The sequence below is a fragment of the Pseudopodoces humilis genome, chromosome 8, assembly GCF_049639895.1.
Source record: "Pseudopodoces humilis isolate 2021_Gansu_Grassland_sample_001 chromosome 8, ASM4963989v1, whole genome shotgun sequence".
NCBI classification, from domain to species: domain Eukaryota; kingdom Metazoa; phylum Chordata; class Aves; order Passeriformes; family Paridae; genus Pseudopodoces; species Pseudopodoces humilis.
This window is the reverse complement of record NC_142207.1, coordinates 6,314,190-6,333,003: the sequence shown is the minus strand read 5'-3', so window position 1 is coordinate 6,333,003 and position 18,814 is coordinate 6,314,190. Positions and strand designations below refer to the sequence as shown.

Below are 18,814 nucleotides of genomic sequence, written 5' to 3'. Positions count from 1 at the left end.
AAATTAAGAAATTCAGAGTGATTTACAAATGTCTCTGACAATTAGAAGCTGAATAGTAAATAAAAAGCCACCAACTTTAAAAGTATGTCAAACACAGGAACGCATTTTCCATAAAGGTAGATTTCTTCATTAGAGTGAAATGTAGCCACTTAAACATTGATGACTTTATCTGCTGATGAATAAGAAATTGTTCTGTTTTTCTTTTTGCGCTCATTTTCAGACTGTACTCATAAAATCTTTGGTGCTTGTCTCAGGTTGCAATGCAAGATGTAACCAAAAGTCTGTATTCTATTACCAGCTGTTAAAACCAGGTGGGGCTGTGTTCTTTATCTCTTCCATCACCCATCCCTCATAACTCCAGGGGGATCTCTTCTGTTAATGGGTCACTGAGTCTCACTGTGACTGATAAAATTCCATCATGCCATTGTAAGATGCTCCACCCAGGGGGAGGTGCCAAGCATTCCTACCCAGATATAATCAGAGACTCAGAACACTGCAGTCTGCCTTTCCCCACTGCATTCCCAGAGGAAAACAGCACCCATCTACACCACCAGACCTTCAGAGGAAAGCTACACCCTTCTACGGGATCATTGCTTCAACAGAACCACATCTGACACTCCAGGAGAAATGCAGCCACCATTTAATCAAACTGCTACCAACTCCCTGACCAACAGGGTTGCATTCTGACTCTCAATGTTGGTTTTTTTTGTACTACTGCATTTTTATTTTAATTTTCCTAGTAAAGAACTGTTATTCCTATTCCCACATCTTTGCCTGAGATGCCCTTAATTTCAACATTATAATAATTGGGAGGGGGGGTTACATTTTTCCATTTCAAGTAAGGTTCCTGCCTTCCTTAGCAGACACTTGTCTTTTCAAACCAAGACAGTCCTATATGCAGTACCTCCTGTTTTCATGTCTATTAACTTCCACTGAATATGTCCTTAAGTTAAACTTCTTACATAGCAGCAGCGAAGTTGATGACTTAAAATATTTATAGAAATTCATCATTTTGTTGCTGGTAAATGAAGGAACATACAAAGTAGCTACCATCACTTTACCCATAATAACTCTGCAAACAGAGGTTACATTAAGTGATCAACAGTCTCATCTTCATTTCTGCAGTCCCAATAGAAACAGAGCCACAGAAACACCCCTATGCTTAAAGCTGGATATCTCCGGTGGCATTTTCCTACTAAGTATTCACTCCTTTCTCCTGCCCAGTGATGAAATTGCTTTGTCATTTTCTTTGGGATTTTCTTCCTGTACTTGCAATCCATCCATTTTTCAGCATTTAAAATTCGACCAGACACATCACAGATTGAGATCAATCAAGTGCACTAAATTGCTTTTAAAGCTCCAGTTAGTTATCTGAATGTGTAAAGTCCTCTGTGATTATACAGTTAGTGACATGAATCACTGCTTGGATCCACACTGCTCAGACTCAAATTCCTGAAGTGCTACAGTTTTTAAATTGCTAATTTATGCCAATTAATTAACATTATTGACACTCACACCTGATAAAATTTTGATATGACACACAAGATTGAGTTTATGATACAGGTAGAAGTTAATAAAACTAATCTAAGTGGAAAAGGAGGATACTGAATTTATTTTATGACCTAATGCATTTTTAAGCATTCATCTGTGTAGCTTTCACAGTTTTAAAATAAGAATCCTAAAGATGTCTGCTTAATGTTGTTACAAAAGATAAGAAGCCCAAATTTTTTTCACTAGATTCTATGGCAATAAAAAACAGCTTATAGAGGAGGGGAAAATCATGAAATGTCTCCAGTTTATAATCACAACAATTAGATTTGAAGTGTAAAGAACTTCCCCATCTTTATAGCCCACATCACACAGAACTTAACAAGATATCTAATAGTTAGTTGCACTAAGCTGCTAAAAAGCAATACTTTACATAATCTTAAAAATATGCAGCCTCTATTTAAAACAAACTTCAGTATGTTCTATATTATTGCAGTCAGACAAGCTGCCAACATGGACATAAAGGTTCCATGCTGTCAAAAGCAGAAGAAACAGATCTTCAGCTACATTGAAGGGACAAATACGTATTTTTGTTTCACATATTTTGACTGCAAGAAGACAGACTTCTTGTTCTCTGAAGTTCAATTAGTCATTTCCTCTCAACTGGTAGTTACCCAATCTGAGCTTCATCATTCATATCCCATCTGTTCATATGACACCTTAATAATAGCTCTATCCAAGAATATAAATCAGAGCTATGATACACAAATTCATATCCTGTTATAAGCTCAGCCCACATGGTCAAAAGTTTCAGAAAAGCAGGGAAAAAAATCATTTGAGTTGTCTCAGTTGCACTTACTCTCAGCAGCAAAGTCCAACCATGCAAAAAAGCACTAGTCAATGGCAAATTCTTTTTAATTCTTTCACACTTAATCTTTAAATGTTCTCCTTCTTCAGAGCAAATCCTGTGGCTTGTGTTTGAATCTCTGTCCATTCATCAAAGAAATCTGCTATTTTTTCCCTAGCAGAAAGCAGCAGAATCTCATTGGGATGCACTACACACGCTGCTAGAACCTTGCTACTATTCATAACCCTTCTGCAATTTAGGGTTAGCAATGGCCTTCGGACACAGTAGGATCTTTCAGAAATAGAAGGGAACCATAGTTTGGGCCTCCACTAGACTGTAACAGCCCTGGCATTTTGAGGTGTATTAGCATGAAAATAAAATTACATCTTGTTTTAACAAGCAAACACAAAGAGTTTTGAGTAAGGATGTACCCTGGTGAGAGAACATGCCTGCAGAGAGCAGGGTTTGTTGTGCTGGTGCACCTGAGATACACACAGGTCCTTACTGCTTACTGCAGTTCACTGAAGAGAACAAATGTAAGCATCTCAGGCTGTACACAAACCCCAGTTTTCTTCTGGATGTAGAGAATCCCGAAGTTGAAGGGACCACCCAAAGCTGGATGAGTCAACCCCAGAACCAGACTTTCTAGCACTATTAGAATAGGCTTGGTACTTGGTAACTTGCAATAGTATCAAGCACCAGGCAAAGATGCATTTACACATGCTTACTACAGCAAACCTTGGAGAGAAACCTGAAGTAAGCAAAAAATAAAACAAAAAAAAACAGGTGAAGGAGCTAAGAAAGAAACCCAAAACTCCTGATAGAGCCCTCTGAAAGCTCCATCAGGAAAGCTCTGCCTCTGAAAGGACAGAAAGAATAACTTTTCAAACCTCAAAAAACACAGAAAGAGTTCCTGGTTGTGTTGATGTCAAGAAGATTGGAATCAGCTTCGCAAAGCAGAAGGACAAGCAGATCTTCAAAATTTTATGCAGATGAGTTCATTGGAGAAACAGAAGGAAACTGAGGCTAAGCTCATGTGGCATATGTCATAGAGCCACACAAAAATAGTCTGCATCAGAAGGTTAATGCTAGCACAGTTTTATAAAATGAGTTTCAGGGAAGAACAAACATTTAAATGAAAATAATTTCTATTTCCACGTGTCCGGGTTACATTTGGGTCACCCCTTTTGAAATGTCAGCACTATTAACCACGCAAACAATACAGCTAAAGTTTCTTATATTAATTATGGCTACTGCAGTAAGGTATTTTTGTAAAGAGAAAGAATCTCATTTTGAATTTTGCTCTTGGATGAATACTGATTAACAACACACTGGAATTAAGGTCTGTACAACCAAAGATCCTACCAAGTCAAACAGCTGGTGTTAGAGGTTTCTTGTAACTACAGAAATATTTGCAATAATATCCCCTCTAGACTGCTGTGCTTCCTTACACAGTAGACTAAAAACTAAAGGGGTACAGCAATCCCAATACATCTGTTGCTTACTTGTAGGGATAATTTAACTTCTTGGTTGCTTTTCAGCAGCTATTTATCCAGGAAAAGCCACTAAGAACTGCAGGTAGCGTTTTCAGAACAAATTCCTGCCCTTTTAAATGCATTTTCCAAGGCAAACAGTCAAAGCAGTAGCACTTCATTTTTTAAAACACTGAAAAATTTTGTTACTACTCAAGCAAATTAAAGCTGTTTTTTGTTAATGCAGGCTTTGGAACATGTTGTACAGAGGAAGCTAGAGTCTTTCTTTCACTGGTGTGGGTGTCCTGATATTCTTGGGATTCTCACCTACTCATGTGAGTCAGTTTTATATAACACTACAACATATAATTTACCTCCTACTCACAACCCAACACTTCAGCACTAACATCTTAACCAAGGGTTATTTAAGGAATCTGAACTTAGAACATTTTTATATAAAACTGCGCAAGCAACCATTACATTTGTGTGTCAGTAATCACAGCACACAGTCCTAAAACTAGAACAAAGAGAGCTGACTCCCTTGCAAAAATAATCAAGGGTGCTGCATCAAAAATAGTGCTCCAGAAGATGTAAGATAAATCTTACCATTGCTCCTGAACTACTCTAGGTATTTAAAAAAACCCCAGATAATAAAACCCCAACCTCTGATTCAACATAAGGTGCACTAAATTGCCACATCTGCATTGTTAATGATTCTATAAAGGAGAGTAGAGGAGAATGATTGTGCTGTCTTATGGTTTTCAACAACACTCCTCTACATGTGACTGAAAAACCCACCTAAAATATTTTATTAGTATTTGAAAGCTCTCAGACTACATGTTCTGGTATTTTAGCTTTGGCAAAGATGTGTGGAATAACACATAACACAGTGGTCAAGTTGAAGGTTAAGCTCAGACACGCTGATAGGTTTTTAGAATATATTAATGGAACCATTAGGGGAGAAAAACCTCCAGCCTAGAAGACACTCAACAGTGATAGTGAAAACTCCTCATCTATTCAGTCACTGGCTTCAGAGACAAATGGGTTCAGCAGCTGACTCAATGTAAGAAAACAGTTAGAATAACTTCAACTAATTTCAGCTGCTGATAATTGAGGCAGCAAATGTTCATCTTGCTGTTAACTGGCATGACTGAAATACCTGTGAGCAGCAGTAGAAGCCTTCCTTAGTATGGAGTCTATTGGCTTTCAATGAAATGTAGATACTTATCACTATTTTTCCAATAAACTCTTCATTCCCTGGTGATCTGGGGCAGTCTTCCCTTGTACCTATGCTCTTCCTTTCCTTCCAGCTTGCATTTAGTCAGTCAGAATGTGACTCATACTTGTTCAAGAGCTTACTTCTATTCACTCTCATTAAAGTGACTTGTCTCACACTCAGAACTGTTCCCGCGCATTTGTCCTCTCCTGCATGCTGGGGTTAAACACCAACTTCACATCATGGATTCCCACACTGCAAACCTTCCCTGCAAACAGCTAACACCAATTCATTTCCCCTTTCCCCTCCATCACTGCTGACAACCTACTACCTACACTTGTAGTCTTTATACATCTTGGTTCTCCTCTTCCATTCTAACAAATTGTGCCCTGCATTTTTAAAACCTGCATTTTCTTCTCTATTCCTGCTGCTACAAGTCCACATTTAAACCCAGGTAAATAAATTCTCATATTTCTACCATTGGGTTTTTCTGTTAAGTCGTCTTTTTTTTCTTTTTCACCCCACATAGCTCCTCTCCTGAATTATATCCTAGATTCACTTACTGACAATGCATTTTTTGTTCTATTTGAATTGCTTCCCAGTTCCTCCAGCATCACTTCCAAACAAGCTTCCCTGGCTACGAAAGCTCTGCAGAATTTGGCTCAGTCTCTCATTCATACTTCCTGCATCTGAACCTCATTCTGTGAGCTAGCATCTTCATTTATTCATCCCTCTCTTCCTTGGCACTTCTCAAATGTGAGATCTACTCTGAATCATTACAAACCAATGTCTTAAAAAAAAATAAATCTTTCTTTAATCCTCAGAGCTGAAATGTATTAACTATTTGATCCTCTCCATATTCACTAAATAGCAATCCCATTCTTGTTCCCCAGAGATTACCTCTGTGCTTTGTTCTCTAAGACTGGAGATAACTGCTCACCTGTTATAATGCAGGTTTAAAAACCCACATTTATCACAAAATTGTAATAATTTCAGACATCTGAGTTGCTGAATATATTGGAATAAAAGATGATTTCTTTCTTACTCTAGTAAGAGACTTATGCGTTTCAAACAGCTCTTTCAGGCTAACTACAAACTACTGAGACTAGAAACAAAAATTAAAAAAAGTTACGATTATTTTTGTCCCAATCTGATCTCTGATCTCAAGTTCTACAAATAATGGAAATGCTTATGGATGGCACTTGATGCTGCAAGCCATCAAGTATGAATTAAAATAAAAATGAAATATTTAAAGAAATATTCATAGACATTTTTTTTTAAAAAATAACAAATATGAAGGTAGTTTCTTTTTCTACCATGCAAATTTAAGTAATTTGGCTTTTACTGAAGTCAGTGTGACTGGGAAAAATTTAACAGTAGCCTGTAAAATATTTTTACAAGTGTTCCTATAAATCACACAGCTGATTCTGAAAAAAAAATTGGACAACGGTAAAAAGCAGTTGGTCTTGCATTTAATCACAACATCGACTTGCAGAAACCTATGACCTCTCAAACAAAGGACAGAAAAATTAGATATAGACAGTAAGAGATATATAGACATACGACTAGGCTTAGTGCTTCAAAATGGAATTGAAAGACAAATCTATTCTCTTATTCATAGCTACTATCAAAGATAAGAAACTGAAGAACAGAAATGCACTGAAAGAGCAAATCAATCAGTAATCATGGATCAAAAATAGTAAAGATAAAAGCGAAGTAAAACAAAAGCTCTTGTAACTTAAAAAGGGAATACAAGGCAGAAAGCAACAATTGCATCGTACAGAAGGAGAAAGAAAGATTAATACACAATATAAAACCCAGAAGCAAACTCAGTAACAATGACAAAAATAAGAATGAAAATGGAAAATAGTTATAGAAAAGTGTAAGACAAAAGGGCCTACTGCTCTACCACAAACGAAAATGTGCATAGGGAGTGCATGGGCTGAATATATTTTCTCTTACTCCAGCAGCTTCCAAAATCTAAAGCTATAACTCCTTTAGACACCCAACTCAAATGGAAATTATACCTTTCATACTACTCAATGGGTAATACATCCTAGAAAGTTAAAGAAATTTGTGTAGAAATTTGCATAAGAATTTAAATAGGACATATCAGAAATTCCTTGCCCTACAAAGGGCTGTGGCTGGGAATTCCAAACATTTCTATTTGCTTCCTGCCCAAGAGCTGCCATTTCTGTGGTCCAACTGCTAAACCCTCAGCAGAGTGTATATGCTGTGCCTTTCTAGTGAAGAGTCTTTCAGCTGTGTTCACAAACTTTGAGGAAATTAGGATTTGAACCTTTGGTTTTTTGGTCTGTTTTGTGGATGGGAGACAGGGAATTAATTTCTACAAAGACTGATAGTTTTTTAAGTAAAAGTTTGTTTTAATTAACTATGTAGTCCTCATGTGTAACTTGCTAGAGATCAGAGACACAGTCAATGGGAAAAAGTACAATTTTGAAGTGTAGGCAACTGACTGAATTATTACAACAGAAGACGTTCACACTTGATTCTCCAATGATTTCACTGCCATAATGTTTCTCTGTAGCCCATTATCCAAAAAAATATTAAACACTATAAAACTTTTTCTTACTCTAGATAGGGACTGCCTAACAAAACAATTGCCCTTGCATTAAAACTGATAGCTCCTAATGGCAGATGTGAACTCTGCATATCCTGACATTGCCATCCATGGTCACTTTTTTCACTGTGTCTAACAGCATTAGCATGTATGGGAAATTAAAAATCACATGCTCCTGAATACATAAGTTAATGTATTACCTCTCAAACTTATAGAGGAAACAAGATTACCCCAGTAAAAGTTTGAGCATACAATTATAATGGAAAAGCTTGTTTCATGGGTGGTAAATAAATCTAAGTCCTCTTTTGCATCTAGCTTAAACAAATTGTTCTCCCAACATGCCTAGAAAGAAATGTATCTGTGTGTCTGAAGGCATCTTTTACAGATACCATCTACAAGACAAGCAATGCTAAATAATGATGCTTGCAAATCACATGCTGACAGTTTTTATTACAAAACTTGATAAAGCATTTAGTGATATCCAGTAGCATGAGAGCTAAATTTCAACAGCATGCCTCTTTTACAGTGTATTCAGGTGAACAATTATTTGTATTACTAGACAGACATCACACACTTCCATAAAGAGAGGATATAAAACAAGAATACATGGTAAAAAGAACTGTGACTTTCCAAGTATGACATTAGAGAACAGCAGCAGTAAAAATGAGTAATATTCAAAGAGAGCCATGAGCTCAAATTAGATTGAATACAATCCTTATCAACACTATTGAGTCACTTGCCCATGTATCTTGGGATATTTTGCCATGGATGTTTTACCCAAGCTTCCAGCACCTTTTCCAGAGCATTGTGCTTTGACACTGCCACCTCTTCACCGCCACCTGATAACCCCTCAGTTCTACCCTGAGTTCTCAGGAAATGGGGATTTGTCCACATCTGTCCAAATACGACTAAGAAGCAGCAGAGAGCAGAGAATTACTCACTTCTACCTCCCAACAGCACACACACATCTGACCCCAACAACCTTCAGTATTTCCTAAGCCTATTGCTAACAGGTCACATTCCTGGAGGGGACAAGTTGGTTGGTTTTTATTTAAGAGACAGTTTAAAGCACACACAAATAAATAAATTTTATTGCTGTTTTTAAAAGTAACTCACACCTTCACTGTAAGAAAATCCCCAAAATAAAACAGTCTTCATGGAATTAAGTTCTGTGCACCCAGCTTTTCTGCACATTAATGTTTGAGGCTACAAATAAAGACTATAAATTGTATCCATCCCTAGGTAGCCATTCCAAAGTGCATCTCTGAAGAATAATCTCTAGTAAGGAATAAGCAGCCAGTCAGTTATTTACCTGTAAGGCATGTTTGTGAGAAAAAAGTTATATTAGCATATGTTGAAGCACACCCTGTCCTGTTGGCTCTAAAATTGTCGTTTCCTAGAAAAGTGTTAGGCAGTCTCTGTTAGATGAGGTAATGCCTTTGGAGCACCTACTGGAAAAGCCTTTGATTCATTTACCAATGAATCAAAAATACAAACCACAACAGCATATTTATTTTATGCTTTGGGAACAGACAAGGGAATTAATAGCTCACTCCCAGCCCCTTCCATGCAAAAAAAATAAAGAGTTTCTTCTAATAATAAGTCTCTTTTCATGCTGGGTGCTTGTCTAATGTAAGATGATATTAACTGAATCTCTTCAGCCAACATTTGCTCTACACCTGTTTCCTACCACTACAGCAAAGCATGGATTAAGTGATGGCTGTGAAGGGAGTGCATAGCCTGGGGGAAGAAGAAAGATGAGCAGAGGTGCGCATATTGTTCACTTCAAGTTCTATGCTTACATATTTTTTAAAACTAGAAAAGACACTTCTACTGAAAATATACCACTGGGAATACTGAAAGAAGGTTTAAATCATTATGGAGTATACAAAAGGGAAAGACTTGTGTGAGGCAAGGGCTGACAAACGAATAAGAGAACTCAGCTACAAGCACCAGAGGCTCTTGTTCTCTGTTTTGGGAGAGAAAGAGAAATAGATCTGCATAAGCAAGGGACAGATTTAAAAAATACTCCTTGGGAAAGTTTGACTTAACACATCTTACTTTAGCTAGAAGCTGGCTGAGAGTGTGCACACAATTCCTCAATGTGACCCAGCTCATACACAGAATTTGCTGTGCCAAGCAATGAGATTTCTTGCAATCATAATGAACATTTCTTCATATGCATGCCACATGAAAACCATCAGTACTGGGTTATGCAAAACTCATGTTAATTAAAGACTTAAATAAAAAAAAACAACATAAACCCATAACCCTAATGAAAAAAATAAAATTCCCTCCTTGACAGTCATTAGACTAGGTATTCCAAACCTTTTTGAATACTTACTGCAGGCAATTGTTACTACTTCGACAAAAAGAAAAAAGAAACATCTGATAAAAATTTATCTAGTTCTACAGTTAAGCTGCTTCCCAAGGAACTTCTATATTATACAATAGCCTGCAAAAGATTATGCCACTTTCAAATACATCCATTAGCCTACCCAAATTAAATGTGTTTCTTTAATTTTAATGGCTTCTGTTATTTCACTATTTGTATATACAAATATATACCTCAATTGCATATTCTATGGCAGCCAAGGGCTTTGGATTTATCAAATTCAGCTCTAACACAGGCTTTGCTGTCTATTCTATCAAAGTCTTAGCTAGTTATTAAAATTATATCCACTGTGGATTATATTTGTGCAGCAAGAAAGTGCTTGATATGGGTTGTGGTCACAGAGAAATTAATGCCAATTCAGCATAAAGCATATCAAATCTCAGGCTCTCATGTGAAGGGCTGGACTCATCTTTCTTTTCTGCCATTGAAATTGGCAGCAAAAAACAGATGGTTTGTTCGTTCCCTGAGACAGCAGTGCTAAAGGGTTTTGGGCAAAGGAACAAAATCAAAGTGAAAAAATTCTGAGATTTTAGTTTATTAAAAGTTCCATATAATTCCAAGAACTGCTGATAAATATTTCTTTTCCAATTTTTCACCTTTAGAGGAAAAGATGCACATTTCTTTCCCCTGAAAATAATCACCAACATTAGCAAGCAAACCCCTTAGGCCCTGAGCCTCTCCTTCTCAGCAAGATGCTGAAATAATCAGGAACTAATTTCATCCATCTTTCCCACACAGGCTACAGTAATTCCATTTGTGCCAGACTTCCTTGACATCATTCCTTTCCAAAACAACAGCATACAGTTGTTTCACAGCTTTAGGCTGCAATTGCACACATTTCCTAAAATTTATAAATGTGGAAATAGCATTTTCCGCTCTCCTTTTTGACCTTGTAATTCAGTAACAGGCTCTTACTCAGCAAAGTATTTCCAGCCTCTGCTGCATAAACCATGTTTTGATTTACCAGGTACTTAATTGTCGAATGCCTACTCCATCAGCTGCTGCACTGGCTAACTGAGAACTCTGCAAGGCTTCTTCTGCTCTGCTGCTGCAGTGAGCTCCAGAACACCCTGATTACACTCCAGAATTGTACCAAATTTAAAATAGAAAACCACACAGATGCATCAGGATCTGTTAGTCATTCCCTTAAGAGCTCAACCACGCCATTAAGAACTAAAGAATCAAATGTGAATTAACTTATTTTAGGAATTTTCTATTAACATCACAAAAATGATGGTCCTACTGATATCAACCTCCTTTCACATGAGAACTTTGATACTACTATTTTCTTTCGCATAATGCATTATTAAACATTTCTTCATCCTCTGTGAAAAAAAAAAGAAACTCATTTTAAACCATGTGACCTCACAGTTTATGAAAGGTTTCTGTAACATAACTCACCTAAGACTTCTGGTATTGAATAACCTTTGTAAAAAATAATTAATGCTTACCTAAAGTAATTACTTTTAGCATGTGATACAGTAAGTTGAATACAATAATTTTACCTGCCACTTCTCTGAAGTGCAAATATGATGCCCTTTTCCTGAAAAGGAAGCAGCTTCTTTCTCAGTCTTTCAGGTAGGAAGGACAGCTTAGCATCAACATCTTCTAACTGAGAAGCTTTGAGTGAAGGTGTTTCCTGGAGAGCATTGGCCATGCTGAACCACAGGGAAACAAAAGAGAAGGAAGATATCTTACCTACATGGCAGAATAGAGAATAAAGCTTGATGATTTCCATCTTGAAATAATCAATATCTACACAACTTTCCTCAGTTTTGAGAATTCTCTCTGGAAGGCATAAAATGGTGCAGATGCTGGAGGAAGAGTCAACCACCTCAGTATCCATAAAATATTCTAACTATTCCAGGATGAAGAGGGCAGCATGTGTCTCTTCCTTTACACTATGAAATAATTATTTTAGCAAATACCCTATTCATGAAAGGAAGTTATTTGCCATTCAAATTGAGCTTACTACTATTACAATGTAAATGGTTGGTAAGCAGCATTAGAAAGCATGATCAGCAGTTTGCAACAGCTTCCTTTTACCCTCATGGAATCCGGGTGAGGAGGCAGATCAGGAAGGTGGATTCAGGTGAAACCACAGGGCACAGTGAAAGTATTCCTAAGGAGCTCTGCTTATGAAGCTTTGGCTACAAAACCTGGTGTACACTATCCTGATGTGGTGTGGGATCACTGAGACCCCTGCTGTGAATCTCTCTCAGTTAATACTGTCTTAAAATCAGAGACATACAAAGGAAAAGAACAGAGGACTAGAGAGCACAGCAAATATACGACACCAGGAATTTGTCACATCTGGAACAAAAGAAAAAGGAGCTGTCAGTACTGTTGACAACAATGAAGAGAAGGAAAGGACAGGGAACAGGACACAAATGTTCTGAAAATCCACTAAACTGTTGTAGAATTCCAGAAAAATGAAGATTTTGGTAGATCTGTCAATGGCATTGCTAGCCAGGCTAATGACATTCAGGCAGACAGAAAATGAGTAAGTGCTTTTTTGGGTTACAGGATGAATTACAGGCATGTCTACCAGGATACTCATCTGGCATTCAGGGGAATGTAAAGAAAATGCTGTGGATGAGCCTCTAGGCAAGTTCCATGACATTCTCATTGTGGAAGAATTGAATAGGGTAACACTGAAACTTCCAGGCACTCCTTCTTGGGCCTCCATTACCACTTCTACAAAGAAGGGGCTCAAACACAACCATTCTGACATACTATTCTGCTGGGCAATGAGGGAAGAATAGTGAATTTAAATTTAAAATACTGATAAACACACAAAAGTTAGGACATAAGCATTGCATTGACTGTGGTAATTTTGTTCCCCATTTTTCTAAGTGGAATCTTTGGTGTACCTTCACAGAAACAACATTCCCATACCTTGGGCCTCTGGAATATTCAGCAGCAGATACAAGGACTGTGATGAGCACGAGACTCTTTCATGCACGTCCACCACAGAGCTTTGCTTAACAGAAGAGATGGAAAGCCCCTGTGTGCCCAAGACAAGCATTTTCCAGAAAAAATTCATACAGCTCCAGTAAATAAATACCTGCTTTGGCTCTCAGCTGAGCAAACATGAATGTTTCAGTTCTAACTGTTGGGAAAATAACCATAATCACTTCAGTTCTATCACAATATTTTCCACTGAGTATTTTTTTCCTTTAAAACTTGATTAAGGTAAGGTACTTCAAGACTGCTGGCAAACAAACAAAAACTAAACATTTCTGTAAGCCAAGCTTCAAATGCTGCAGTATTGGTGGGTCCAACAAAGCTGTTCAATACTCAGTTCTGAGACTCACCTCTAAAGAAAATTTGTGACTCATTTTCTGTGATAATTTTCCATTCTATAAATGCAGATATAATACTGTACTTATGATCAACTTGCTACATAGCTTGTTGTGAGTGACAATATGAGAATGAAATGTTAACATAATTAACTTTCTGTTGAACAAGATCATGACAAGATCCTTTTACTGAAACACTGAATAGGAACCATGCAGTTTCAGAAGCATAAATCTGAATTAGAGGAGGCACATGAGTCATCAGTACATAGCAATACTACCACGAAAAATGTTTCTGCATCAATCATTAATAAGGTTAAAACTGACTTCGCAGATCTTAGAAAGCAACAAAACAGAAAGCACTAACTCCCAGATATGTACAAGTTTCTGTTTAATTTTTTTCTCTAGGTGAATTATTGTATAAATGAATGGTGAATAATTACAGACTAGGTGAATAATGAAAGAACTCCATATGTGGTAAACAATGACTATTAAAACAACATATACAATGATTGTGGCAGTGGTGGTCATGTATGTTTTCAGACAGAGTACTTATGTAACACACTGTAGTAACGTCAAGAAATAAAAACAGTCTGTTTTAGAAAAGAATTTAGTCAGTGTAGCGGAAGACCAATTTGTATCTTTGTTCCAGCCATTGCAGATTTAGAAGATGTAATGGGAGAGGGAAAGACTAGTGCATGTATTCTCTAACTACAACTTTTCATGTGTTTTTCTGCATTCTTAATGTGTTGTAATACAGATCACATCAACCTTCCCACATCTCCAGATCACATCAACCTTCCCACATCTCCAGATCACAAGGTCTGGAGCTTCATTTATTTCAGACAAAATAGACCCAAAAGATTTTGTGTGGAGACCTAGCTTTTCACTCAGAGACTTCATTCACCTGCACAAACTTCATGAGTTAAAAAACTCAAACTCTTGAGAATTTACTCAAGTGTTTTAAAGGAAATCAGGGATGAAATAGCTGAATTACTAACCACAGTATCTATTAATCTAAAATTGCTTAAGTATCTCAGGACTAGATAGTGGTAAATGATCCCAGCTTTTAAAAGCAGGGATGAGGAAGATTCATGAACCTACATCATGATTCAATCATAGGGCATAAAAAAACAGTAAAAAATTATGAAATGCAGAACCTATGAACACCAGGATAAATGCATTTATTTGGTGGGAGTCACCATGTGTTTTGTAAAAGTGATTCCCATTTTTCCAGTCTGATGATGTTTTTTGAAAGGGCTCTACAACAATGTACCTATAAACTGTTTGATGCAGTCCAATTCCCACTACCTTTCAAAACTGAATTAAAACAGAATGAATTTTATAAACATATTTGTTTACTAACTAGAATTTCCAGGAAAGCATTTGAGAAAGTCTCTCAAACTTCCAAGAAAACCAAGCTGCCATATAAAAAAAATTGCACTGAAAACTTCCTTTTAAAATTCAAACAAGTAGACAGTTCATACATGAGAGAAACAACATCAGCAGTATTTCCAAGTAATCTGCTCCAATTTCTATCATGTTCAATCAGTCATAAATGATCTGGAAAAGTAGCTACTGAGGGATAAGGGCAGTGCAAATAATAAAATAGAACTTCTTTTTAATCACTGCTACTGCAATACTGCATTTCACTACAGGCCCTTATCCTTCCAGAGGCAGCAAGTGAGAACTAGCTTGTTGAGGATATTACCTCTGAGGCTGTTTCTTTATTGGAAAGTTGGGTGCAAGGCTGATGACAAGTTCAAGGACTACTTTAAGTTTTCCAATAGCTGTTTGTCAACACATGCTGATTACGTAATATAAATCCACTGCTTATTTTTACAGGCCACTAAGTATAGCCCGTTAATGCAGCTCAGCAGCACATGCCTAAGACAAATGAGTCTTTCCACTAAGGGTTTTGCTTCATAAATTTCCTCATGATGGACTTAACTGCTCCATGACTGTGTGTTCAATAAAACTTAATAGGGAATTCAAGGCTCTAAGAACATCTTGGTTGGTTGATTTAATAATCAGCTATTTCACAGAATTATTTGGGTTGGAAGGGATCTCTGGAGATCATCCCATCCAACCCACTGTCAAGACAGGGTCACCTGGAGTAGGCGACACAGGAACACACTCAAGTGGCTTTGGAATGTCTCCAGGGAGGGAAAATCCACGAGCTCCCTGGGTAGCTGTTCCAGTGCTCTGCCATCTTTGTAATGAAGATCTCACTCGTGCTGAGGTGGAACTTCTGTTTTATTTTATGGCCATTGTTCCTCATCCTGCTGATGGGAAGCACTGGGAAGAGTCTGGCACCATCCTCTTAGCACCCACTTTTGAGATATTGATGTGAATTAATGAGATCCCCTTTGAGTATTCTCTTCTCCAAACTAAACAAGCCCAGCTTTCTCAGTTCCTTCTCTTAAGAGGGATGCTCCACATCCCTCATCGCTTTTGTAATCTCTGCTGGACCCTCTCCAATAGCTCCTTGTCTTTCTTGCTCTGAGGAGCCACCAGTGGGATAATAAAGAATTGAAAAATCTACCCATCAGAACCCAGCATTTTAAAGAACATTACAAGAGAAAGCAATCAGACAGAAAAAAAGGACATCACAGTTTTTCAGCACAGAACAGTTTTTACACAGGCCGCTGTACCTTGCTGGGGGGGAAGCGTACACCTCAGTACCTGCCTGAGGGCAAGTTTTTTATTTTACTTACGCAAGTCCCTGCAGCTGCAATCGCAGAAGTACCCGAGCGCACGATGCGAAGAGCCAGCAGGAGCAACCGCAAGAAGTGAAACCTGTCACAAACACGGTTTGGGAACAAACAGCAGTCACCTGGCAGCTGGTCCCCAGCTGGCGACCGACCCCGAGCGCATCCCACCTCGGGCACCCCCTCACGGCCGCGGGCTCCGCGCTCGAACGGCCGCCGGGAAGTGACGCATGACCAGGGGTCACGGACGGGAAGCGCTTTTGGGCCCCGGGACCGCTTTTTCCTTTTTTTTTTTCTGTCTTCCCCGTCCCTCTCGCCCCTGGCCCCACTTCGTCAGGAGCGAGTTAAAAATCATCTTCCCGCCCGGCCGTGCCTCGTGCCGGTCCCTGATCCGCTGGAGCGGGCGGGCTGAGGGAGCCGGAGGGGCGGGAAGGGGGAAGCAGGACTAGGAACGGAGGAAGGCGAGGATGCCGCTAAGGGCCGGGCTGAACGGGACAATGCCGCCGGCTCTCGGGGTTGGGAAGAGCGGTGAAAGCCGGGGAGAGGGGCCGGAAGGGCGAGAGGTTGCGGGGGCAAGCCCCGACTACAGCTCCCAGGCTGCCCCGCCAGGGTGCGGGCGCCGTGCGGCTGCAGGAGCACTAGTGAGGGCACCCAGCGGGACCGGGGAACTGCTACTCAGAGTACACCACACGCCGGGAAGCAGGGGAGCGGCCCAGGCGCGGCTGAAGGGAAAGTGGCCGGGGCAGGGAGCGGAGGCCGCTAAGACCCCGCACTGCTACAACCGCGGCATCGCTCCGTCTGCCCGCGGCCATGGACTGCACGCAGGGGGAGGGCCTTGCGGTACCGGTGCGCCGCGCTTACTGGTGGTCACGGCTGTCTGTCAAGGCGATCGTGCCCTCCCATTGGCCGTCGCCTTCCGGGCGGGCTCTGCTTCGCGTAAGCGCCGAGCGGCAGCACTCCGCGGCAGCTCCGGGGGGAGGGAGCCACTACGTTTATTGGTCCGCGCGGCCGTCCATCATTAGCGCTCCACGCAGCCATTGGTGGCGGCAGGCCGGGGGGCGGGGCCTCTCTCCCCGCCGCGGCAGCAGCAGGAGGAACCCGGGCGGCGCTCGGCGCTGGGTTCGGCGCCCCTCGTGTGTGAGGAGCCGCGACCCGCCGGTCGCGGTGTCCCGGGAGGGAGCCCGGGTAGGAATCCGGGAAGGAGTGCTCCGCCCCGGTGAGGAGCCCGGGATGCCGTCGGGAAAGGCACTCCCGCGGGCGGGGGTCGCAGTGCGCTGAGGGAGGAGGGGGGGCCGCGCCCGCACTGCGCAGAGCGGGGGCAGCGCTGAGGGTGGGGGGCGCGGCCGCGGGGCCGGTGGGTGCAGCCCGGCCGGGGGTCGCGGTCCGGCGGCGAGAGCCCGGCCCTTCCCCTTCCCTAATATAGCCAGGGCTGGCTGGAGTGGGACACAGGGCTGTTCATCTCTTATGTTTTAATTTTCTTAAAATTTCTGCCGCATGTTGAATAATTTTGTATGTGGGTATATCTATCGTATTATAGTATAAAGTGTAAGTAGACTCGAAAGCAAGCTACGTCACAGCCTGGTTTTTACCATCTCTTTTAAAAACGTTTTAAAATGAGTTTTCAGCACCGAAGAAGGGTTTCACTTTATGAGGAAGATGGAACGAGAAAGAAAAAGAAGTGAGGAATAGCTGTTTCTTACATGGGATCTAAGAATTATTCAGATCATTCACGTGAGATTTGCACACATCCTACATGTTGGTGGATCTGTGTGATGTCCATAGAAAGCTGGATTAGGAGGGTGATGGAAAAAAAACAAAAAAGAGTGGTGCCCACTAATCTTAGGGTGCATTGCCACATAGTACAATCTACCATAGTATTTGTTATTTTGGAGTAGTTTTGCTGATAGTCTTAATTTTAAATTTTGATGCCCCTTTCTCATTGACCTGGAACCGAAGAGATCTTGTGTGCCCAAAGCAAAATAGGGAATGTGTTGGGTTTTTTTTCTCTTGCAGTGTCTGACACTGGCCTTTTTTCACTGAGGTATTAACCTGCAGTTTTTAATGAGGTTGCTTTCGCCTGACTTGTCTTCCACAAGGAGTAATGTATTTGAGACATGTTTTTGGCTGAATATTAAGCAGCAATTTTACAGGGAAGTATGTCTTGTGAATGTTAGATTGGGAATATTTATTTACTAAGAAGTGAACTATTTACTGTCGAATTGAAAGGAAAAATGAAGTTCTGATTATTTTCCAAACTGTTTTGTTCAAATAGTTTGCTATTCAGGAGAAGGAAGTGGCAATGGAAACACATTTTCTTTGAGTCTTCCATTGGCTTGGCATGCAGCTGATATTAAGCCTTTGTTTTACAGTAAGTACTGTGATGTCAAGCGTTTGAGTATTTTGTAGAAATTAAGAAACTTATTGCTTGTACTCCTCTATTTACTGAAGTCCCAATGGCAAAAAATTATGTTAAAACTAGTGTCCATTTAAATCTTGGAAGATCAAAAATGTGGTACTTTACTTGAAACTGCACTGCTTGGCCACTATTTTAGAAAACTGTAAATTGCTATCAAGATCAAGTAGTAATTTTCTCATGAGTAAAAACAGGTTTGATTTAATATCAGTAATTTTGAGGGCTGTGCAGTGTACTGGGTTTGTTATCAGTTCTTCAGAAGATATTTGTTAAAGATTTGGGAAGGGTCAGTCACTAAATCTGCTGCAGTGGTTGTCTGTATTTTGTATTTTAAGAGGAATAAAGGAAAAGCTGAGGAGACTGGCACTACTACTTTGCTCTTTCTCATCTTA

General features: G+C 39.8%; 1 protein-coding gene across 4 annotated transcripts in view; it reads right to left on the bottom strand.

Moving 5' to 3' along the window:
- Positions 1-16,346, bottom strand: part of ZRANB3 (zinc finger RANBP2-type containing 3) — a 49,093-nt gene extending 32,747 nt beyond the window's left edge. The window contains exons 1-2 of one of the 4 annotated variants that reach the window (XM_014249473.2): positions 16,135-16,346; positions 11,505-11,657 (exon numbers count right to left, since the gene is read on the bottom strand). In XM_014249473.2, coding sequence (XP_014104948.2) covers positions 11,505-11,657; positions 16,135-16,175 — 194 coding nt within the window. In that variant the 5' untranslated portion in view covers positions 16,176-16,346. Of the gene's footprint in view, positions 1-11,504; positions 11,658-16,015 lie in introns of those variants that run through there. The other 3 variants (XM_014249475.2, XM_088058645.1, XM_014249476.2) reach the window with 3 other exon arrangements.
- Positions 16,347-18,814: the final 2,468 nt, after the last annotated feature.